The sequence below is a fragment of the Bidens hawaiensis genome, unplaced genomic scaffold (assembly GCF_021521415.1).
Source record: "Bidens hawaiensis isolate Kalapana, Puna unplaced genomic scaffold, B.hawaiensis_p1.1 tig00066658_1, whole genome shotgun sequence".
In the NCBI taxonomy this organism is placed as follows: Eukaryota; Viridiplantae; Streptophyta; class Magnoliopsida; order Asterales; family Asteraceae; genus Bidens; species Bidens hawaiensis.
The window spans coordinates 12,606-39,271 of record NW_027501853.1 but is presented as its reverse complement, the minus strand read 5'-3'; the positions used below and the strand labels follow the sequence as shown (position 1 = coordinate 39,271).

The 26,666-nt window shown below is 38.4% G+C and overlaps 1 protein-coding gene across 1 annotated transcript; it reads right to left on the bottom strand.

The window, feature by feature from the left end:
- Positions 1 to 1,569: 1,569 nt before the first annotated feature.
- LOC143604785 (protein FAR1-RELATED SEQUENCE 5-like) lies at positions 1,570 to 25,104 on the bottom strand. Its single transcript, XM_077081164.1, has 3 exons — positions 24,937 to 25,104; positions 14,546 to 15,480; positions 1,570 to 1,768 (listed from the first exon to the last, which is right to left on the bottom strand). Exons 1-3 carry the CDS (start codon positions 25,102 to 25,104, stop codon positions 1,570 to 1,572), a joined length of 1,302 nt encoding a protein of 433 aa, XP_076937279.1.
- Positions 25,105 to 26,666: the final 1,562 nt, after the last annotated feature.

Genomic DNA, 26,666 nt, shown 5'->3' with positions numbered 1-26,666 from the left:
CCTTTCAGTTTACTGCATTTCATATTAAGATATAAAAAGCTGATTTGGATATTAAGTGGGGTAAAATGGCTGACTTCTGTAGCTTTACATATATTTCAGCAAAGTTGATGGCCAAAAATTACATTGCTGACATGTTTTTCTCGAATTTATATAAAATCAATCGTATCTCGGATATATGTGTATTATATATGGTTAAAAAGCTTTCTGAGTCTACTATATTTTACCTTTGATCATGTTGAAGTAATTCAGGTCGTAAGGGTGTCAAAATCCAACACTAAAATTGGGATTTTATAAGATTAAACTATGCCATGCTATATTTTTTTATAAAGAAACTTGAAATGAGTAAATGAACAATAAGTGAAGAATACCAATGGCTGGGTGATTTACAGATCCGTCTTGTGTGTTCTAGTATTGAAAGTTGGCATTTTAACAAGATAGTTGCTTCGAAGCTTGGAGGTAAACGAGCCAAGTGGATGATCACAAAACGAATATAATTAATAAATCATACAATTGAATATAATTATGAGTCCTCACTTAGATATGGCTAATCTTTCATGGTGATAATGTGTAGGTAATTTATGAAAGTGTTCGAGTCATGCATACAAACGAAGCGGCTATAGGTAAAGTTTTGAATGCGAGTGGCAAGACTATAAACTCTTTTAAGATTGGGCGTTGCACAAGTATGAAGACATCATTCGGGTTGCAAGAATGAAGACACCGGTTTAGTTATTGTATATTTATTATGCTCATTTTTAAACATTTATATTTGTGGTACTCGAAATTTTTGTATCTTTGAAACTTTTATGTACATTGTTTTCATTTTTACGTAAATATTTGCGTATATATTGGGTTTCAATGGAAAAAAAAAGTATTCTGATAGTTCGTTGAGTTCTGCAAAAAATAGTTTGAAGGGGTAAAATAGTCATTCTGCATAGTCATTCAAAGATCCAACCAAACAACACTTTACTAGTTCAGCATTTATTAGCTCAGAGCCTCTTAATCATTCAGACCTCTTAATCATTCAGCACTTAATGATTGTAAGGCCCCGTTCCCGGTAGCCCTATTTTAACGTTAGATTTACTCATAAACACAGTTCTACAAATCAGAGTTTATTAAAACTTCGCGGAATATAAAAACTTTCATAAAACATTACATAACTTGTCTTAAACAACATCTTGTCTTTCAAAAACTAAGTAATTAAAACATAACAATTAGAGCCAAATGCCAGATTGTTAACCAATTGAAATTTTTGTCACGTACATTCAAATGAAGTAATGGCAAAAACTAGATGACAACACTTGGAAAAATGATGATTTGTGGTGAGAAATTTGAGCCATTTGGACACATTCATTGGGATGTGTTAACACTAAAAAGTTATCGGGAAGATTATTTTGACCATTTTAATGTCATCATAACTTTCTTGAAATCGTCTCATTTCTTGAATTCAAAGCAAGAAAATTAACTTAAAATCCATAAGAAATATTATATTTTTATTGAATGACAAACAAGCATAAAATGCTTACATATTATGCACGGGGTGATCCAATAATAAAAGGTACCTACGCTAACCTAATCTAGCCGTACGGAGCCTTCAAGCGTCTTTAAGTTATCTCCAGGTATGGGGAAAAACCCACCCGCCCGAAGGCCCACTGGTGGTAAAACCCGGACGCCCTTAGAATCAAACTGAAGATCACAAAGATCCCAATTTTTCATCATTGAGTAATCCATGTCTCCTTCAAAGTGTTGTAGGTGAGAACTGAACTTGGATCTCCATTAAAAATGCCAAATTTATGCAACTACACCACATTAGAAATGACAAAATTCACGAGAACTTACAAAAAAAAGTAAATAGATAAATAAGTAGAATTGAACGCCCATGTTTAGAGTTTTTTCACTTTTTTAATGTTTAAAATGTATTTACTTATCTAGCGTATTTTGAAATATATTTATTTTTCTTTTTTTTTTATCATAACCGTGATTAGACTCTCCCACAACACAAACAAGGATTCGAACAACGATTTCGGACACTAACTAAAGTTTGATCAGACGCGATTCTAACAGCGTTCGGATTGGTTTCAGGCACCTCTATTTAGGTTCAATTTGAGCACTTGTTCATTTAGTTTTATGAACAACATGATTTTATTCAGGTTCTTTTAATGCATTTTAATTGTTATTTTGATTATATGTTACATTCTGATTCATATTTGGTTGAATAGGGGACCGACGCCTTTGATTCTACTTTGCATTCATCCACATTTGGTTGAACAAAAGTCTGATGTTAGCAAAACTTTGAAAATTTCTTGATGTTACCTTTACAAAAAAAATCTAAAGAGAGTTATATTAAAATTTTGATTACATGTTGTCTTCATTCAGGGTTTTTGATGTCAGTTTTTTATATTGATTATAACAAAATGAATACGGTTAATGCAATCCCAAACATGATTCAAAATAAGGATTTTAACGTGTTGTCTCAAATAGTTATTGTAAAAATGATGATGTGAAAGACGCTTTGTACATCAGATTGAAAGTAATAGGTATGATGAGCTAGAATTATTTCCCAATTCGGAGCTGTATCGGGATAAGAAAGGCGGCCCTCCTTCGAAAAGGCTACATAATATGGAATGGACATGAAGGAAAGGAAAAGACTATCTTTGTGGAATTTTTAAATAACATGATCATAATTGAGCAAAATGTCCCTCTAAGCGTAGCGGAATAGTTGCCTAGGCAGGTCGAGTCATTTTGTCATTTAATTTTATTTTATATTTGACATCGATAATTAATTTTAACATAGGAAATACATTGACCTATGTTAAAATATAAATAAGTAATATATTAACAATTTTATAGAATCATTATTAAAAAAATCTGAACTAATATTAAAATAATCAATCAGATTATACTTACCTGAACTAATATACATTGAAAGTTCGCAAGCACATGGTAACCCACAGCTGTTGCGAAGTCGACAACCACAATTTGAAGAGTCTACTTGAAGATTCTTCCAGCTTTCATGGTCCGCAAGAATTATATCGAGAGCTTCATTTGAAACAAAACCGCGCAATAGTTTAAAACATCGTATATTGTGTTGATGTATGCGAACAACTCTGCTTTTCTCAAAACTTTCTTTGATTGATGTATGTTGCGACTGCACGAGACGATTAATACAACCCACAAATTTATCCAAACAACATTTTGAAGATTTCAAATATTTTTTCAATACCGCATGCTGGCTTTCTACTCTATTGGTTGTGTTATTTCCAAAATTGAGATGTTGATCAATCCAGACAGACACAAACATCTCCTTGTATTTGTTCAACCGATTTTCATTTACATATTTTAAAACACCTGAAAAAGTAATTAAACTTATAAGAGATATATAAAAAGAAAAAAATATATCGGGGTGTAGAAAACATACGTGGATATTTTATTGTGACAATCGTCAATTTCAGGTTAACCTCGTTAACTCAACTCCGTCAATTCAAACTTTAAGATCGTTGGATCTTTAACGCACACTTCATTACATTTAAACTAGGGTTTAAATGACGCTTAACACTTACTACATGTGTAGTCTTTCGGGATTTGCACCGAAACGCAAACGAGTTGACGCAAACGATTGATAAATAAACGACAAACGTCAAAACACTAAGTATGTGATTATTATGTGCTAGGTATATGTGTGTTACTTGATTGTTATGTGGAAGGTTAAACAAGAACTAACTAGTTTAGGCTAGAGATGTAACATTTGGAAGTTTAGGGACTAGAGTGTAACTTATTTATCTATAAATATATCATTATCATAAAACCCTAATCATCTATTCTCCCCTCTCAAACCCGATGGCAGCTAGACCCCCCCCCCTCCGTGCGATCGGCTCACAAACACACCAAGCTCTTGGTTTTAATCTTGAGTTCTCACAATTGAAGCATACTACACCCGTTCCTAATCATCTCCTACCTTCCTCTTGCTTGTATTGGTGTTTTGAAGGTATAACTTGTAAACCCTAAGTAGGCCGATTATATGTATGCATGGTGTTCATATGATTCTTGTTATTTGATGGTGTATTAGTGATGATTTGGTAACTAGTTTTGATAGTATTGCATGTTAATTGTTGTGTCCTTGATTGGGAGTGCAAATAAAACCCTAAGCTTGTATGTATGTGTGATTGATATGCATGGATAGTAGTTATAGGATCTAGAGGGTTGTATGGATGCATGATAGCTTATAGGTTGTGATTATGTTGAGTTTTGATGTGAACAGATTCTGGACAGAATGTATATACGATGTTTAACTGACTGTAACGAAGTGTAAACGTGAAAATTGATTGAGATTGTGAGTACTGCAGTAAACTAGGTTGAGTCTAGTTTCTATGAAGTATAAATTCGTAATTTTTGGATAAGTGGAAGTATACTTTTATGATTTTACAAAAACGTGATGCAAAGCTGAGCTGTTAGACCTGCTGTTAGGCTATGTTGTAAATGTTATATCTCATGAACCACGAGACCAATTGGGTTGGTTCCACTTCTGGAAGTTGACTCACTGAGTTAGGAACCAAACCCAAGTGGTCTTGCATTTATTGGATTTTTCGTTTAACGGGAATTGCAAATAACATTCTGATGTGCATGAATCTGGCTGATATAAGTTAGCTGTAATGTTTTGATCATTGTGAGCAATCTATATGGAATAAAAATAAGATAAAATATGTTATGGAAACCTAAGACATGTATGTTTCTGTGGTAATTTTTGGTGAATTAATTGAGACATTATAATCGGTGAACTAGTACAATCTTTCAAGTAGAAATTCTGTCATGACGAAACTAGCTGCTGAGTTGTATAGGAATGCATGAAATATGGTAGTTTCTATATAATTGTTGTAATTTTGACCAAAATACCCTTGCGGGGAAATAGTTGCTAGTTGATTGCCATGAATTGACCAAATTACCCTTGCGGGAAATATTGGTTAGTTAGTCTTTGTTTGTTGACCAAATTGCCCTTACGGGAATTATTGCTAGTAAGTAGGTTATTAACACATGACACGGAAGTAATTGCTCACTCATATGTCGTATCACGATTGTACTTGTAGAGTCACACACAATACACAAACGAAACATGTTACGTGCATAGGTATTATGTGCCGAGTCTAGAGACTCGTTAAACGTTCCGATACTTAGAAAATCTCCTTGTTGTTTTAGAACGCTAGAGAGTTTTCTACGACGCGCATCACTCGGTGATCTAGATCGGATATTCTTCGCAAACAGTGAGTTCACTTTACCCCACTCTTAAACTGCTTTACGTTTTCACTTGGGGGAGATAACATACTCCGATAAACATATTTTCTGAGATAAACGCATATGAAAGATTTTGTTATAAATTATATATCACTTGTAAAGGCTAAGCGGCATTTGTAACAACTTGAAGTCCCACACATCGGACCGGTTAATATTTGGAATAGCGAGTCACTTTTGGGTAGTACTACTGGGTTTGACAAACCCCACCCGACGTTATAGCTCAACTGGAGGTTGAGTGGGTGTAAATTTTGGCTAACACTTACCATGGTCTGGAGGACCTGGTGACGGGCACTTGATAAACAGTCAGCTTCGGTCGCGAACCACTTAGCAATACTTGTTGTATAGATTAGCTACCTATCGATATATAATTTAACATAACACTATCTGGTAATGCAACACTTAAACGTTGTAACATGGTTACACGCTCAAACGTCGTAACGAGGTTACGCAATACTTAAACGTTGTAACGTGGTTACACACTCAAACGCCGTAACGAGGTTACGCAAAACGCTAAACAATTTATCTTATCTTACTTGTGAACTCACCAACCTTGTGTTGACACTTTTAGTATGTTATTCTCAGGTAGCCGAGGCGGGCGCGCGGTTTAGGAGCATGCATTATTGAAAACACTTTTATTCTGCAAATTTAAACTTAAACAGTTACTTTTGGTTTTTAAGTCGTCCTGCGTGACGCAACTTTTGAATTAAGGTTTTACGCTTCCGCATTTACTTTCATTTAAACGTTTTTCTTTGGTTTGGTTATAACTAATGATTCCGATCCTGCCAGTTCACACCCTCTGACGGTAAAACTCCGTTAGTGGATTTTGAGGGTGTGACAGATTGGTATCAGAGCCATTGGTTATAGCGAACTAGAAGCTGCATGCATACTAGACTATAACCGCGACGACCCATTAGTTATAGAGTTACGCACTACATAGGCTTGTGTAGTCTTTAAATCTTATCTCTTTACCTCCTTCACTCATACGCGCGCATATACACGGCTTACCTGTAGGAATGTCGACGCCACCCTCATCATCATCCGATTCGATGACGCATGCTCACGGGAAGGAACCGCAGTTACCTACTGCCTCGCCACCCCGTGTAGTCCCGGAACTCGAAGCTCCCGCACCAAAGAGGTACCGCCCATCCGGAGGCCTGTATGATAACGACGTTAGCTGGGAATGGTACCCCAACATGATCAGACGTATGGTCTACCGTGAACAAGTTCCCCCATTGCCTCACCCGAACCACCCTGCTTACCTTAACACTTTACCACCCATAACCGAACCTGTGGAGCGAGTCCTCGCAGCTGTCGTTTCTTGTTTGGAGCGTGATGTGGGTTACATGCGCTACACTAGAGAAAATGTTTCCAGACTGTTTAAAGATGGAACCGAGACTCAAGAGGAGATTGCCCGCATGGCAGCGGCAATGAAAGAAATGCAAGAGACTAGTGAACAACAAACCAAGGTTATGATGAAGATGCAAGCCGAGATGATAGACTTGCAAGAACAACTCCAAGAAGCAAGGACCCGAACGGAAATAGCGTTAGAACGTTGCGATATCCTACAAATGCAACTCGATCAGAACGCAGCAGAACCTGAGGCAGAGCCCGAGGCCGAGCCTGAGGCAGAGCCAGAAGAGGATCCCGAAGAGGAGCCAGAGGAGGATCCCGAGGAAGATCCCGAGGAAGATCCCGAGGAAGATTCCAAGGAGGAACCCGAAGAAGAACCGGAAGAAGAAACGCTGGACGAGGACGAGGTAACATCAGCATGAATGCAGCTGAACTCCAAACCCTGCTGAATGACCATGTTGCTGCCGCTTTAGCTGCACACAATCAGAATCAAACAGGAGGTCCAAATGGAACGTGTACCTTCAAGAACTACTTAGACTGCAAGCCCAGTACGTTTAAGGGCACTGAGGGAGCTATAGGCTTCCTGCGTTGGGCTGAGAAGGCCGAGTCGGCCTTTGAGATGTGTAACTGTCCCCATGCCAATAGGGTCAAGTTTGCTGCTGGGACACTCGAGGATTCCGCCCTCACTTGGTGGAATTCGAACGTCCAGATCCTTGGCTTGGAACTGGCAAACGCGATGAACTGGGAGGAGTTCAAAAACATGATGCGAGAGGAATACTGTCCGAGGGAAGAAATTTCGAAGTTAGAGTCGGAGTTTTGGTCATTGAAAATGGTGGGTTCAGAGATTGAAGCCTACACTACTCGTTCGCACGAGTTGGCAGTGATGTGTCCGCGGATGGTGGATCCGCCGAGCAAGAGAATAGAGATGTACATTGATGGGTTAGCACCACAGATTCAGGGTATGGTGACGTCTTCCAGACCAGCCACGATCCAACAAGCGATCCGTTTGGCTCACAAACTAACGGATCAGGCTGTGACCCAGGGTGCGTTACCACCAAGGGGTTCGACTGTAAAAGCCCGTGACAACCTGAGTAATGACCACGTCAGCAACAGTATCAACAGCAACCCGAACAGCGGGAAAAGAAAGTTTGACAACACCAGATCTTCATCCTCAAACCTCCCACCGCAACACCACCGAAAGCCCGAATTTACTCGGAGTTTCAACACTCAGAATCACAACAACAACAACAACGGTAGCGGGCAGGTTTCGAGCGGGTATGCTGGGAAACATCCAAAGTGCAATAGGTGCAACTTTCACCATGTTGGGCAGTGTGACCGTGTCAAGTGTCAAAGATGCGGAAAGATAGGTCACCAAGCGAAGGATTGTAGAGTTGACCTTGTGGCGAAGGGTGCTCCTAAGCCACCGATGATGACTAAGGGATGTTATGAATGTGGACAGGAAGGTCATTTCCGGAAGGACTGCCCCAAGCTGAAACAGAACGACAATAACGGGGGTAATGGGAGTGGCAGTAACGGTGGAGGAAATGGCAAAGGAAGAGCGTTTGTGATTGGATCAGGTCAAGCCCGCAGAGATCCGCATGTGGTGTCTGGTAAGTTCCCTGTAAACGATTGTTTTGCTTCTGTTTTGTTTGACACTGGAGCTGATAGGAGTTTTGTGTCAAAGGCCTTTAGCCAACTTTTAAACCTTACTCCAACCCCGTTAGACGCTAAGTTTCCTGTTGAATTAGCTAACGGTAAGACTGTAATAACAACTCATATACTTGCGGGATGTAAGTTGAAATTGTCAGGTCATGTCTTTGACATCGACCTTATTCCTTTTACGCTTAGTAGTTTCGATGTCGTTGTCGGCATGGACTGGTTATCTGAGAACCGAGCGGAGATTATATGTCATGATAAGATCGTCCATATTACCACCCCTTCAGGCGAGATCATTTCGGTCCGAGGCGAGAGAAGCGGCATGACCACCAGCATCATTACCATTATGAAGGCACAGAAGTATTTAAGAAAGGGTCATCCGGCAATTCTGGCGCAGATTGTTGAGAAACTTGTGGAGGAGAAACGAATTGAAGACATTCCGGTTGTGCGAGACTTTCCAGAAGTCTTCCCGGAGGATTTGCCCGGACTCCCTCCTATTCGTCAAGTCGAATTTCAAATCGAGTTGACACCCGGTGCAGCACCCATAGCACGAGCCCCGTATCGGCTCGCACCGGCGGAACTTCAGGAGTTGTCCACTCAGTTGCAAGATTTGTTGGATAAGGGTTTTATCCGACCTAGCTCATCGCCATGGGGAGCCCCTGTCTTGTTTGTCCGAAAGAAAGACGGGACTTTCCGGATGTGCATCGACTACCGGGAATTGAACAAGGTGACGGTCAAGAACCGTTATCCTTTACCCCGAATTGATGATTTGTTCGACCAGCTTCAGGGATCGAGTTACTACTCGAAGATCGATTTACGATCCGGTTATCACCAGCTGAGAGTGCGCGAAGAAGATATTTCAAAGACGGCTTTCAGAACACGGTATGGTCACTACGAGTTTTCGGTTATGCCTTTTGGCCTAACCAACGCACCAGCCGTATTTATGGATCTCATGAATCGAGTATGCAAGGCGTACCTCGACAAGTTCGTGATTGTTTTCATCGATGATATTCTCGTCTACTCCAAGAACGAGACTGACCACGACGAACACTTAAGGATAATTCTGGAACTGCTGAAGAAGGAACAACTGTATGCTAAACTCTCGAAATGTGAATTTTGGCTTCGAGAGGTTCACTTTTTAGGACATGTGATAAACGAGAATGGTATCCATGTCGATCCCGGTAAGGTAGAGGCCATCAAAAACTGGGAAGCACCTAAGACTCCGACTGAGGTGCGACAATTCCTAGGACTGGCCGGCTACTACCGGCGTTTCATCGAGGGATTTTCAAAGATTGCTCAACCCCTAACCGCTTTGACTCACAAGGGCACTAAGTACAACTGGGGTGACGCGCAAGAATCCGCTTTTCAACTGTTGAAAACCAAGCTTTGTAGCGCCCCTATTTTAGCCCTCCCCGAGGGAACGGAAAATTTTGAGGTACACTGTGACGCATCTATACAAGGTCTCGGTTGTGTGCTGATGCAACTTGAGAAAGTTATAGCCTACGCCTCTAGACAACTACGGGTTCACGAGAAGAACTACACGACCCATGATTTGGAACTCGGAGCTGTAGTGTTTGCTCTTAAGATATGGAGGCATTACTTGTACGGTACCAAGTTTACCATTTACACCGACCACAAGAGTCTCCAACATATCTACGATCAGAAAGAGCTGAACATGCGACAGCGTCGTTGGGTCGAGCTGCTTAAAGACTATGATTGTGCCATCAAGTACCACCCTGGCAAGGCCAATGTGGTGGCCGACGCCCTTAGCAGAAAAGAAACAGATAAACCCAGACGGGTGAGAGCATTGCAACTCACGATTCATGCCAGCTTACCCGATCAGATTCGCGATGCGCAACTGGAAGCTTTGAAAGATGATAATCTCCCATCGGAACTCATGCGGGGCATGAGCAAGCAACTTGAAACCAGGTCGGACGGGGTCCGATATTTTGAGAACCGGATTTGGGTTCCACGATACGGAGAGTTGAGAACTCTAGTGATGGACGAAGCTCACAAGTCCCGATATTCTATCCACCCCGGCTCAGATAAAATGTATCATGATTTAAAGGAACTTTACTGGTGGCCGAACATGAAAGCCGACATTGCAACCTACGTGAGCAAATGTTTGACTTGTGCCAGAGTCAAGATAGAATACCAGAAACCATCTGGTCTACTGCAACAGCCGGAACTCCCAATGTGGAAATGGGAACAAATCTCAATGGACTTTATTACGGGTTTGCCTAAGACACCGACGGGATGCGATACCATCTGGGTGATCGTTGACCGGTTGACTAAATCGGCACATTTTCTAGCGATTAAGGAAACAGACAAAATGGAAAGACTGACTCGTGTCTACATGAAGGAAGTAGTGTCGAGACACGGAGTGCCTGTCTCCATCATTTCCGACCGAGATTCTCGTTTTACCTCACACTTTTGGAAGTCGCTGCAAAGCGCACTGGGCACACGTCTCGATATGAGTACCGCATACCATCCTCAGACAGATGGGCAGAGTGAACGGACTATCCAGACCCTGGAGGATATGTTGCGTGCATGCGTCTTAGATTTCGGAAAAAGTTGGGAACCCCATTTACCCTTGGTAGAGTTTTCGTATAATAACAGCTACCACGCAAGCATTAAGGCAGCGCCGTTTGAAGCGCTGTACGGACGGAAGTGTCGATCACCACTCTGCTGGGCAGAGGTGGGTGATAGCCAAATCACTGGTCCGGAACTGGTACTCGAAACTTCGGAAAAGATTGTTCAAATCCGAAATCGCATGGCAGCAGCACGAGATCGACAAAAGAGTTACGCCGACAAGCGCCGAAAACCTCTCGAATTTCAAGTAAACGATCGAGTGCTACTCAAAGTCTCACCTTGGAAAGGTGTGGTTCGCTTTGGTAAGCGAAACAAACTTAACCCGCGATATGTTGGTCCGTACCGGATAACTGAGCGCATTGGTCCGGTGGCGTACCGACTGGATCTACCAACAGAACTCGGTGGCGTACACGATGTATTCCACGTATCAAATTTGAAGAAATGCCTATCTGATGAAACCCAAGTAGTCCCTTTGGAGGAACTACAAGTTGATGAACAGTTACGGTTCATTGAGGAACCAGTCGAGGTTTTGGATTGGGAAACCAAAACGCTCAAACACAGCAAAATTCCAATCGTTAAGGTTCGTTGGAACTCGAGACGTGGACCGGAGTTCACGTGGGAACGCGAGGATCAAATGATGAAAAAGTATCCTCACCTTTTTGAAGGGCTAACCAAACACCGGAAACCGCGAAACCCGGCAAACCGTCAAACATCACCGGAGGTATGAACTAAATTTCGGGACGAAATTCCTTTCTACTAGGGGATGATATGACAAACTGAAAATTTTTTCTTACTTTTTCAGGCTCTCATCACGACTTGACTCAAATTTTCGGGACGAAAATTCTTTAACATGGGAATGATGTGACAATCGTCAATTTCAGGTTAACCTCGTTAACTCAACTCCGTCAATTCAAACTTTAAGATCGTTGGATCTTTAACGCACACTTCATTACATTTAAACTAGGGTTTAAATGACGCTTAACACTTACTACATGTGTAGTCTTTCGGGATTTGCACCGAAACGCAAACGAGTTGACGCAAACGATTGATAAATAAACGACAAACGTCAAAACACTAAGTATGTGATTATTATGTGCTAGGTATATGTGTGTTACTTGATTGTTATGTGGAAGGTTAAACAAGAACTAACTAGTTTAGGCTAGAGATGTAACATTTGGAAGTTTAGGGACTAGAGTGTAACTTATTTATCTATAAATATATCATTATCATAAAACCCTAATCATCTATTCTCCCCTCTCAAACCCGATGGCAGCTAGACCCCCCCCCCCTCCGTGCGATCGGCTCACAAACACACCAAGCTCTTGGTTTTAATCTTGAGTTCTCACAATTGAAGCATACTACACCCGTTCCTAATCATCTCCTACCTTCCTCTTGCTTGTATTGGTGTTTTGAAGGTATAACTTGTAAACCCTAAGTAGGCCGATTATATGTATGCATGGTGTTCATATGATTCTTGTTATTTGATGGTGTATTAGTGATGATTTGGTAACTAGTTTTGATAGTATTGCATGTTAATTGTTGTGTCCTTGATTGGGAGTGCAAATAAAACCCTAAGCTTGTATGTATGTGTGATTGATATGCATGGATAGTAGTTATAGGATCTAGAGGGTTGTATGGATGCATGATAGCTTATAGGTTGTGATTATGTTGAGTTTTGATGTGAACAGATTCTGGACAGAATGTATATACGATGTTTAACTGACTGTAACGAAGTGTAAACGTGAAAATTGATTGAGATTGTGAGTACTGCAGTAAACTAGGTTGAGTCTAGTTTCTATGAAGTATAAATTCGTAATTTTTGGATAAGTGGAAGTATACTTTTATGATTTTACAAAAACGTGATGCAAAGCTGAGCTGTTAGACCTGCTGTTAGGCTATGTTGTAAATGTTATATCTCATGAACCACGAGACCAATTGGGTTGGTTCCACTTCTGGAAGTTGACTCACTGAGTTAGGAACCAAACCCAAGTGGTCTTGCATTTATTGGATTTTTCGTTTAACGGGAATTGCAAATAACATTCTGATGTGCATGAATCTGGCTGATATAAGTTAGCTGTAATGTTTTGATCATTGTGAGCAATCTATATGGAATAAAAATAAGATAAAATATGTTATGGAAACCTAAGACATGTATGTTTCTGTGGTAATTTTTGGTGAATTAATTGAGACATTATAATCGGTGAACTAGTACAATCTTTCAAGTAGAAATTCTGTCATGACGAAACTAGCTGCTGAGTTGTATAGGAATGCATGAAATATGGTAGTTTCTATATAATTGTTGTAATTTTGACCAAAATACCCTTGCGGGGAAATAGTTGCTAGTTGATTGCCATGAATTGACCAAATTACCCTTGCGGGAAATATTGGTTAGTTAGTCTTTGTTTGTTGACCAAATTGCCCTTACGGGAATTATTGCTAGTAAGTAGGTTATTAACACATGACACGGAAGTAATTGCTCACTCATATGTCGTATCACGATTGTACTTGTAGAGTCACACACAATACACAAACGAAACATGTTACGTGCATAGGTATTATGTGCCGAGTCTAGAGACTCGTTAAACGTTCCGATACTTAGAAAATCTCCTTGTTGTTTTAGAACGCTAGAGAGTTTTCTACGACGCGCATCACTCGGTGATCTAGATCGGATATTCTTCGCAAACAGTGAGTTCACTTTACCCCACTCTTAAACTGCTTTACGTTTTCACTTGGGGGAGATAACATACTCCGATAAACATATTTTCTGAGATAAACGCATATGAAAGATTTTGTTATAAATTATATATCACTTGTAAAGGCTAAGCGGCATTTGTAACAACTTGAAGTCCCACACATCGGACCGGTTAATATTTGGAATAGCGAGTCACTTTTGGGTAGTACTACTGGGTTTGACAAACCCCACCCGACGTTATAGCTCAACTGGAGGTTGAGTGGGTGTAAATTTTGGCTAACACTTACCATGGTCTGGAGGACCTGGTGACGGGCACTTGATAAACAGTCAGCTTCGGTCGCGAACCACTTAGCAATACTTGTTGTATAGATTAGCTACCTATCGATATATAATTTAACATAACACTATCTGGTAATGCAACACTTAAACGTTGTAACATGGTTACACGCTCAAACGTCGTAACGAGGTTACGCAATACTTAAACGTTGTAACGTGGTTACACACTCAAACGCCGTAACGAGGTTACGCAAAACGCTAAACAATTTATCTTATCTTACTTGTGAACTCACCAACCTTGTGTTGACACTTTTAGTATGTTATTCTCAGGTAGCCGAGGCGGGCGCGCGGTTTAGGAGCATGCATTATTGAAAACACTTTTATTCTGCAAATTTAAACTTAAACAGTTACTTTTGGTTTTTAAGTCGTCCTGCGTGACGCAACTTTTGAATTAAGGTTTTACGCTTCCGCATTTACTTTCATTTAAACGTTTTTCTTTGGTTTGGTTATAACTAATGATTCCGATCCTGCCAGTTCACACCCTCTGACGGTAAAACTCCGTTAGTGGATTTTGAGGGTGTGACATTTATCAAGAATGACTGAAGTTGCTTGTAATTGTCTGTGTAAGAAACCAAAGTTGTAGAATCTTCTAGTAACTCCCATAATTTTAGAAAGTTGTCCCAATCACGTGCTGACCTGATAGATTGCCTACAGTTCTTGAATATGTTGCGACTAATGTGCCATCTACAAAGTAATTGAGTAGCATTCGGGAAAACTTCTTTGCATGCATTCACTAAAGCCAACTCCCTGTCTGTAAGTATAACACGTGGGTGCATACACTTGTCTAATGTTAACTTTAGACAGTTTAAGACCCATGTATAGCTTTCTATCTTTTCATTTTGCATGAAGGCAAAAGCTATGGAAAATGTCTTGTTGGTCGAAGTTACACCAACAATCTGAACAAAAGGCATATTATAGCTGTTTGTTTTGTACGTGGCATCTATAATCAACACGTGTGGGAATGCACGCCAAATATCGAATGATATTGGATGAACGAAAAATAAATTTTCTAACTCGTTTGAACCAGTTGTAGTAAATTCATAAACATAACCATTAGAATGTAAAATAGACATGAGAACCTGCATCGGAGAATTGCCTGCTTGCTCACTCATGCGAATTTTAGTGCGTGCATTGTAAATCGTACTGATTGTAGATGCATTACTTAGGTTCCTCTCCTTCAGTATCGATAGAATATCACGTGGTGCCACATTCATCCTTGTCAATTCTGCAACCAAACTAAATTCATCATCAGTTAACCGCTTAGCATATGGATGGCCTTCCATATGCTGTACAGGCGGATGGTTATGTTCATCACATATCATCGTTAACGTCCAGGAATTATATTCTATTGAATATTTCCCTTCTAATTCGAATGGGCAGTCAGTTTTTTTTGTGCCAGAAACTTTACTTGAATCCTTAACTTTATATTTTCCGCCACGATCACACATGATTACAACTTTATACACGAACCCATTAGGATATTTGTTCGATCTTTTAGTGACGGCGACAACACCAAGAGAGCGTGCCAAGTTTTGTACCCAATTCATCAATTCTTCATGGGACCCGAACACCTAAAAATTAATAAAAAGTTAATAAAAAGAATAGATAATACACTTAATAATAAAAAGTTAATAAAAAATGTGTATATATAAGTTAATAAAAAAGAATAAATGATACACCTAATAATAAATGTGTATCATTAAAAACATGTATATATATTAAAAACCTAATTTGTTAAACTAGAAATAGTCAAAGGGTTATAATGGTAAATATTAATATTAAAAACCTAATTTGTTAAACTAGAAATAGTCAAAGGGTTATAATGGTAAATAAAGTTATAAACTTCTAACAAACCTACGGCCACCATCTCCACTGAAAAAAACCTAAAACTAATTTCTCTCAAAACTCATCCGCCGTCGCCTAACCTACGGCCACCATCTCCGGCCACCATCGCCTAACCTACGGCCACCACCATCGCCTAACCTACGGCCACCATCTCCGGCCACCATCGCCTAACCTACGGCCACCATCTCCGCACCGCAGGATAGCCGCCGGCGATATCGAAACCCTAACCACCGTCTACCACCACGATTTTGAAAGAAAACCTAACCCAACACTGATTATACCTGATGAGTGAAAAATTGTGGTGTAGTCATGATAAATTCGTTATCTGCCATGGTAAGAAATCTGAATATTAGTTTAGTTTACTCCTAAGAATTTTGTTATTGTTATTGTTAAATAATATTGAATCTGTTCATAAATTTTCAACTGTATTTTTTGTTTTGTTATGGTATAAATTTTCAACTGTATTTTGGGTTATGTAAAGATTTAAATTTTCATTGTTTTCTAGGTTAAGTCACCTGCATGGCATCTATAATATTATTATTTGATATCAATCATATAATAATATTAATATTAATTTGTTTAAGAATTAGACATTAGTCACCTGCATGGCATCTATAATAAATGCTCTCTATATTTTGGGTTATGTAAAGACCTATAATAAATGCTGACAACTTTTGGTTTAATGCTGACAACTTTTGGTCTTTGACTTTGGTATATTTTTTGGTATATTTAACAGAACCCTAAATAAAATCAAATTTGATGTTGGCCAATTAGAGCCAAATGCCAGATTGTTAACCAATTGAAATTTTTGTCACGTACATTCAAATGAAGTAATGGCAAAAACTAGATGACAACACTTGGAAAAATGATGATTTGTGGTGAGAAATTTGAGCCATTTGGACACATTCATTGGGATGTGTTAATACTAAAAAGTTATCGGGAAGATTATTTTGACCATTTTAATGTCATCATAACTTTCTTGAAATCGTCTCATTTCTTGAATTCAAAGCAAGAAAATTAACTTAAAATCCATAAGAAATATTATATTTTTATTGAATGACAAACAAGCATAAAATGCTTACATATTATGCACGGGGTGATCCAATAATAAAAGGTACCTACGCTGACCTAATCTAGCCGTACGGAGCCTTCAAGCGTCTTTAAGTTATCTCCAGGTATGGGGAAAAAACCCACCCGCCCGAAGGCCCACTGGTGGTAAAACCCGGACGCCCTTAGGATCAAACTGAAGATCACAAAGATCCCAATTTTTCATCATTGAGTAATCCATGTCTCCTTCAAAGTGTTGTAGGTGAGAACTGAACTTGGATCTCCATTAAAAATGCCAAATTTATGCAACTACACCACATTAGAAATGACAAAATCACGAGAACTTACAAAAAAAAGTAAATAAATAAATAAGTAGAATTGAACGCCCATGTTTAGAGTTTTTTCACTTTTTTTAATGTTTAAAATGTATTTACTTATTTAGCGTATTTTGAAATATATTTATTTTTCTTTTTTTTATCATAACCGTGATTAGACTCTCCCACAACACAAACAAGGATTCGAACAACGATTTCGGACACTAACTAAAGTTTGATCAGACGCGATTCTAACAGCGTTCGGATTGGTTTCAGGCACCTCTATTTAGGTTCAATTTGAGCACTTGTTCATTTAGTTTTATGAACAACATGATTTTATTCAGGTTCTTTTAATGCATTTTAATTGTTATTTTGATTATATGTTACATTCTGATTCATATTTGGTTGAATAGGGGACCGACGCCTTTGATTCTACTTTGCATTCATCCACATTTGGTTGAACAAAAGTCTGATGGTAGCAAAACTTTGAAAATTTCTTGATGTTACCTTTACAAAAAAAATCTAAAGAGAGTTATATTAAAATTTTGATTACATGTTGTCTTCATTCAGGGTTTTTGATGTCAGTTTTTTATATTGATTATAACAAAATGAATACGGTTAATGCAATCCCAAACATGATTCAAAATAAGGATTTTAACGTGTTGTCTCAAATAGTTATTGTAAAAATGATGATGTGAAAGACGCTTTGTACATCAGATTGAAAGTAATAGGTATGATGAGCTAGAATTATTTCCCAATTCGGAGCTGTATCGGGATAAGAAAGGCGGCCCTCCTTCGAAAAGGCTACATAATATGGAATGGACATGAAGGAAAGGAAAAGACTATCTTTGTGGAATTTTTAAATAACATGATCATAATTGAGCAAAATGTCCCTCTAAGCGTAGCGGAATAGTTGCCTAGGCAGGTCGAGTCATTTTGTCATTTAATTTTATTTTATATTTGACATCGATAATTAATTGATGTTTTATTTGTATTTTATTTGCTAGAAAAACAACTAATTTGATTCATTTTATCGTTCGGATTATTGAAAAAAATTTGTAGAATTTTAGCTTTAATATTTGTGGAATTGTAGCCTTAATTAGTGCAAAAATAAATTCATTTTTTTGCTAAATTTTGCCTGAGGGGCTGTTTGGTAAACCACTTAATTGAGTTCGCTTAGATATAAGAGCTATTCAGACTGTTTGGCTCTTCTAAATGATACATCTGAATGAGATTCTAAACATCTGATTCGGTAAGTGATAAAATGTAGCTGAATGAGATCTGAATGAAATAAGGACCAGAATACCCTAACGTTCCTTCTCCTTATCAACCAACAGCGCTTCCTCCTTCTAATCCCAAATCGCGAATCTGCTACTTTGCTAGCGAGGTAATCAGCCCTTCAAACCCATCTTCGACCCTGGTAATTTTTTTAAGCAATAGTAATTTGTGATTTCCAAAATTGATGAACCATTTGGTTCGTTCTTTGTTCTCCCATTTGCAATGCTTGTATATTGTTTGTGTGTTTTTAGTTTATAGAATTGATTAATCGGATTGATATGATTATGTTAGAGATTAGGGCTTCAATTCTATTTTTCATCAAAATGAAATAAAGTGGGACTGGCCATGTATATTGTGTTTGTTTTATATTAAGGGGTCGGTTTGGTTCTGCGATTTGTTTTTATAATAATAAGGTGTCGGTTTGGTTCCGCGATTTGGTCTGATGCATTTTATACCTGATTTGAAACCTAGAGTTTCATGTCCTTCCAATTATATATATATTAATTCAAAAGTTATGATTACTCACATAATGTTACTGCGTGTTTCTCTTATTGCTTTTTGATTAAAACAAACAGAGATGCATGTTGAGGCAGGCAGACTCGTAACAAATACGGCTGCACCGGCGTTCTTCGTTCTGGCATACATAACCTTAATTTTCAAAATTCATCAATGGAGAAGCATGACACATTCAGAAGTTGAAGGTAAACACCAACATCCCAAAAAGTATATTTATGTTCGATTAAAATTTTAGGTTCGCATATAAGTTGGGTTGTTCATGTTTCTCTGTATGATAGTTCACGCTAAGTGGAGCTAACAAGAAGGAATAATACCTACTGGCAGTTTCCTATCACACGTATATCAGTTTCCTATCTTATTATTCTTTTTTTTTAACTTATTATGGTTTAGTTTATGATTGCTACATGTTTGATGATTGGAATTCACTCCAATGGTTGGAGAGTGTGAGTTTCTCACCATGTACTTATTATGGTATAGTTGGCCAGTTTGTGTTTTTCTTAAAGAAGACGTGTTGTTTGACTTATGTATTTGTCTAATGTGTCTGTTATTCTAATATAGGTTGTCTACGTCTGCCTTTTAATTTGTGTTTGTTACGTGTATTTCTCTCAGGGCCATCCAGTCAAATTGTTGGTCAACTGTGAAGTTCTTTTGCGAGTTGTTCACCTTCTCAGGTAATTAGGTTATGTTAGCAAACTTTATTATTAATATATTTAACTATTTTAAAAAAGTATATAGTTTTGATGAACAGGTTATATAACCGTGTCAACTTGTTTATCACCCCTGCCCATTTAACTCAAATCCCAACCGGCTTAACTTTGTGTTATGTTAACGGGTACTGTAAAAAATTGACAGCCCTATATAAAATGTATTTATATATAAAGATTGCATGTAGACACTTGAAATCGGTTTACAGATGAAGGTGAAGCACGTACTTTGCTTAAATTATGTCTGTCATATATGAAACCCGTTTGTGTCAACCACGTTAGTTGATACAACCTACAAAATCACATAAATTCTACATTAACAATATATATATTCATATTTGGAGCAATAAATATTCATATTAGCTTGTTTAACTTACTATAACTAATATAATGTTGTTATGAGGAATTATGAACCAAATTGTATTGTTATTTGTTGGTTTAGCGTCTTTAATCATAAAAGTGGTAATTCCTAGTTGAGTTGTGGTTTTAATGAAGCCTGTATAAGTGTAAACTGGAGTATGGATATTGATGTCACTAGAAAGGGAATAAAACTGCGTTTTGAACTGAATTTGAAAACAAAAACAAAGCTGATGCGCAGCTAATCTCGTTACTAGTCTGTCTTTAAAATTTTGTATAAAATCGTAAAAAAATCTAATAAGTGTGTATCTTATATGGTTAAAAATCCCTTTCAGTTTACTGCATTTCATATTAAGATATAAAAAGCTGATTTGGATATTAAGTGGGGTAAAATGGCTGACTTCTGTAGCTTTACATATATTTCAGCAAAGTTGATGGCCAAAAATTACATTGCTGACATGTTTTTCTCGAATTTATATAAAATCAATCGTATCTCGGATATATGTGTATTATATATGGTTAAAAAGCTTTCTGAGTCTACTATATTTTACCTTTGATCATGTTGAAGTAATTCAGGTCGTAAGGGTGTCAAAATCCAACACTAAAATTGGGATTTTATAAGATTAAACTATGCCATGCTATATTTTTTTATAAAGAAACTTGAAATGAGTAAATGAACAATAAGTGAAGAATACCAATGGCTGGGTGATTTACAGATCCGTCTTGTGTGTTCTAGTATTGAAAGTTGGCATTTTAACAAGATAGTTGCTTCGAAGCTTGGAGGTAAACGAGCCAAGTGGATGATCACAAAACGAATATAATTAATAAATCATACAATTGAATATAATTATGAGTCCTCACTTAGATATGGCTAATCTTTCATGGTGATAATGTGTAGGTAATTTATGAAAGTGTTCGAGTCATGCATACAAACGAAGCGGCTATAGGTAAAGTTTTGAATGCGAGTGGCAAGACTATAAACTCTTTTAAGATTGGGCGTTGCACAAGTATGAAGACATCATTCGGGTTGCAAGAATGAAGACACCGGTTTAGTTATTGTATATTTATTATGCTCATTTTTAAACATTTATATTTGTGGTACTCGAAATTTTTGTATCTTTGAAACTTTTATGTACATTGTTTTCATTTTTACGTAAATATTTGCGTATATATTGGGTTTCAATGGAAAAAAAAAAGTATTCTGATAGTTCGTTGAGTTCTGCAAAAAATAGTTTGAAGGGGTAAAATAGTCATTCTGCATAGTCATTCAAAGATCCAACCAAACAACACTTTACTAGTTCAGCATTTATTAGCTCAGAGCCTCTTAATCATTCAGACCTCTTAATCATTCAGCACTTAATGATTGTAAGGCCCCGTTCCCGGTAGCCCTATTTTAACGTTAGATTTACTCATAAACACAGTTCTACAAATCAGAGTTTATTAAAACTTCGCGGAATATAAAAACTTTCATAAAACATTACATAACTTGTCTTAAACAACATCTTGTCTTTCAAAAACTAAGTAATTAAAACATAACACGTCTTGAGTCTTCCAATGCCTGTCTCTTATTCAATGCCACATGTTCCCCTCAAGCGAGCTGCCTCATCCTACTCACCTGTGTGCATACTAAAAGTCAGCTACGCTGAGTGAGTTCTAGTTAATCACGTAACATACAATTCATTCTCATACATTCTTCCCATATCCGAAGACACGTATTACTACCTTAACCTTGTATAAATATCCATAGGAGGATCGTCACGTAATATCTATTAGAAGAACCATTACTATTACCATATTATAGATAATTTCCAGAGGAGGAACACTCTGTATACTTTCCATAGAAGGAACACTCTGTATACTTTCCATAGAAGGAACAATTTACTATCCATAGAAGGAACGCTACACTATCCATAGAAGGAACACTATACTATCCATTGAAGGAACACTATACTTTCCATAGAAGGTACACTACACTATCCATAGAAGGAACATTATACTATCCATATAAGGAACTCTATATATTATCCATATAAAGAACACTATCTATAAGTTATTATTTAATATCCATGTAAGGAGCTAATCACTTCCCTTGGCGATACGTGCAATATCCGAAGATCGTTCACGCACCGACAAGCATTATATGATAACTACCTCGTATAGCATCTATAGCATACACTTACCACTTAAGGTAAGTGTATTCACACTTCACATCGAGTATGCACACAACCCAGAAAATATAACACGGAAAATGGGGCTAGAAACTCACCTGATTGCGGTTACGTCTTCCGTTAGTGATTATTCCTTCTCTTTAGCTGATCTTGGCTAACTATTCAATATTTGTTTGTTACTTAACTGTTTAATTATTTAAGTTGGTGTTCTAACTAGCCAACACACTTTCTAAGTTGGTCCTGCTTGTCTAACTCTTACATATGGGCCAATTAGTTGGATCAGGTTCATTGTTCATTAAAATCTATGTGCCCAACTAACCAGGCCCAAGGTCAACAGAGCGCCAAGTGGCCGAGAACTCATGTATGGCCGAGATCACGTATTGGACCGAGAACTCTTAGTCACCGAGAACACGAGCTGACCGAGAGCTCTTGGTCACCGAGAACACGAGCTGACCGAGAACTCTCGTTGACCGAGTTCTCGTGTGGACCGAGAACCGAAGGTCTGATGCTTTCAGCTCGTTTTTCCTATCTTTCCATCGTTTCTTAGTCCAGGTAATTGTTTAACAGTTCATAACACAACTTTTAACCACCTTTCTCCACTATTCTCATCTGTTAACGTTTCATTATCAAGATCTTGTCCGTTTCTAGCATAAAGCTTGAACCTTTATTACTTTCGAAACCCGTTTTAGGTATAAAGCTGAAAGCTTTATTGATTTTAAACCCATTTTAGCTAGATCCTTAGCTAATGAATATATTAAGTCCACTTTTATCATCAAGTTTGCTACTTTATGAAACTTCTAGACCCGATCTACTCTAGGGTTAAGTTTCATAACAAACCGTTCATAAAAACGTAACCTCTAATCATAAAGAACATACCTTTTGATGTTTCTAGGTTACGGCTAGCTTGATACGTGATCTTGGACTTGTTATCTTTCTTGTATGATCGAAGATCTAACGTTACTATGATCGGTTTTAGGGTTTGGATGGTGGCCGGCGGCTAAGGAGGTGTTGTTTGGCTTAAGTGTGTGTTTTTAAGGTGTAGAGAGAATAAGATGGATAATATGGATGGAAATGGAAATGATTAGGGTTTAAGGGGTATTTATACTCCCTTAAGTCCATGGACTCCAGGCCCATCTTTCCTTTTTGGTCCATGATTAATTTCCTTTAACTAGCCTGCTTATCCTTTTATTATTATTTACCCACTAACTCAATTACTTCACCCGAAGCAACTAATACATTTAAATATTATTTTAGAATTTTCAGGATGTTACAAGTTTTCCCTCCTTAAAGAGGTTTCGTCTCCGAAACCTAGCTTATTCCTTGTAAAGGAATACTTCCTATACTCACACACTTTATTGGATCGTTATGCTTTCTGGGGTATCTTTCTTACTCCTGACTCGTAGTCATCGAGTGATGTTCATGTGCTTTAGCTATTTAAGGTAGCTTGTTCATGAGGCCCTCGATGTACCAAGTCTCGTCTTGTCCTTCGTTGGTTCGTACTTTTTAACCATCTTGTCTAACATGATATTTTATTCTAACATAACAAACATTCATAACCAAAATCATTTCGTGACTATTTCTTATCATAATTAATTTAGACAAATCCAGTCTAAACTTTAAAACAATAAAACAGACATAAAAACACATGATAAGTCATTCATAATTCAAACATAGATTAAAACTTATGGCAATTAGCTAGCCTTCTTAAATGGTCTTTTCTAAGCAACCAGGAGAAACTGTTAATCCTCAAGCATTCCCCTCTGTCCTGCGCTCCTCTCTTGGCTTCCTGCAGTCCCTTGCTAGGTGTCCCTGCCCTCAACATTTATGACACCTATGGTGATCCTTGCATTCCCAGGAGGAATGTCCTGCTTTTCCACACCTGTAGCAAACACCTAACCCCATTCGGCACTCCCCCGGGTGCTTCTTTCCACATTTTTCACAAGCAGTGAACTCCCCCTGCCTTGCCTTCTTCTTAGGCGGGTTCTCTTCATCAGCTTCATTTGGCTTTAGGGCTGGGTTCCTTTTCTTCATTTCAACTTCCTCATCTTACACTTCCAAATCATCTGCCGCTAGATCATCATAAACCACTTGTGCTAAGTCAACTGCAGAGTCAAATATAGCAGGTTTGCTAGTCCTAACTAACGTGCTGACCTTCTGGGGTAGCCCCCTTACGTAGCACTTGATCCGTTTCGCCTCAGTGTTCACCATGTCGGGCACCAGCCTACACATGCGGTTGAATTCATTTGTGTACTCTCGGTGTGTCATCTTGCCCGCCTTCAGATTCAGAAATTTCATCTCGGCCCTCTCAACCTCGGCATCAGCACAGAACTTTTTCATAACTAACTCCTTCAGGTCGTCCCACCTCATTGCCTTCATCTCTCCTCGAGTCTTCCTTTGTTCCACAGTTTCCCACCAGTACATAGCCTCATCTTCAAATGACTGGGTGGCATACCCACTGCTTGGTCGGGACGGCACTCACTAATTCGGATAATTTTGTCGATTGTGGTTATCCATTGGAGAGTAGCGATTGCGTCTCCCAAACCAGTTAGCTTCGGCGGGCCACAGCCCTTGAAAGACTTGTAGTTACAACCACCCCGGCCTTTCTTTCCATCATCCGCTTTCACAGACCCAGCTTCATTTGAGTCACCCTTCACTCCCTCACCATTTTTCCTACCATTCTCTCCTGATCCTTCGGTAGTTCTTTCACGGCCTCCAGCAGACCCCTCCGGAGTCATGTTCTTCGCAGCGGCTGCTACAGCTTGAACAATAACTGCTTGAATTGCAGGATCTAGTTGAACCCCTTCATTGTTGTTCTGGTTTCCTCCAGTTGCGCTTCCTTCGTCTTCGGTGTTAGAAGCTGTTTCCACCGAAGGTCGTTGGACGCGACGAGGCCTGCCACGACGTCCAGTGCGACCTCCAGCTCTCACAATGTCTCTAGCTCCCACATTTCCTCCCGTTCCAGCCATCATATTCTAAAAGGGAAAACACAAACGTCATCACTCCAGGAATTATTTAGCACATGATTCGTAAAGTAAGTAGTTAATGACGTTGATCAAGTGTAATTAACTATTTGCATTACTCCTCAGGTTCTACATACTTCCCTTTATGATTTCACTTGTGCAAGTTTCTACTTTTAAGCAGTTAACCAATCAAACAATCAGTAAACCTTATCCCTATCACACACAAGTTCTTTAATAATTAAGCAAACATTATCATTCATAAACTATATACTTTACCGTTACGGAGCTTGCTTGAGTGACACATGGCTATCTTGAACTGGCATCTTCTTTCTTTTCTTTCTTGAATCACATCTCCGTTCGAGTATAAGCATGTAGGATGCTTAAATCTCTCGAACTTTGCTCTGATACCAACTTGTAAGGCCCCGTTCCCGGTAGCCCTACTTTAACGTCGGATTTACTCATAAACACAGTTCTACAAACCAGAGTTTATTAAAACTTAGCGGAATATAAAAACTTCCATAAAACATTACATAACTTGTCTTAAACAACATCTTGTCTTTCAAAAACTAAGTAATTAAAACATAACAAGTCTTGAGTCTTCCGATGTCAGACTCTTATTCAATGCCACATGTTCCCCTCAAGCGAGCTGCATCATCCTACTCACCTGTGTGCATACTAAAAGTCAGCTACGCTGAGTGAGTTCTAGTTAATCACGTAACATACAATTCATTCTCATACATTCTTCTCGTATCCGAAGACACGTATTACTACCTTAACCTTGTATAAATATCCATAGGAGGAAAGTCACGTAATATCTATTAGAAGAACCATTACTATTACCATACTATAGATAATTTTCATAGAAGGAACACTCTGTATACTTTCCATAGAAGGAACACTCTGTATATTTTCCATAGAAGGAACACTCTGTATACTTTCCATAGAAGGAACAATTTACTATCCATAGAAGGAACGCTACACTATCCATAGAAGGAACACTATACTATCCATAGAATGAACACTATACTTTCCATAGAAGGAAGACTATACTTTCCATAGAAGGAACACTACACTATCCATAGAAGGAACATTATACTATCCATATAAGGAACTCTATATATTATCCATATAAGGAACACTATCTATAAGTTATTATTTAATATCCATGTAGGAGCTAATCACTTCCCTTGGCGATACGTGCAATATCCGAAGATCGTTCACGCACCGACAAGCATTATATGATAACTACCTCGTATAGCATCTATAGCATACACTTACCACTTAAGGTAAGCGTATTCACACTTCACATCGAGTATGCACACAGCCCCGAAAACATAACACGGAAAATGGGGCTAGAAACTCACCTGATTGCGGTCACGTCTTTTGTTAGTGATTATTCCTTCTCTTTAACTGAGCTTGGCTAACTGTTCAATATTTGTTTGTTACTTAACTGTTTAATTATTTAAGTTGGTGTTCTAACTAGCCAACACACTTTCTAAGTTGGTCCTTCTTGTCTAACTCTTACATATGGGCCAATTAGTTGGATCAGGTTCATTGTTTATTAAAAT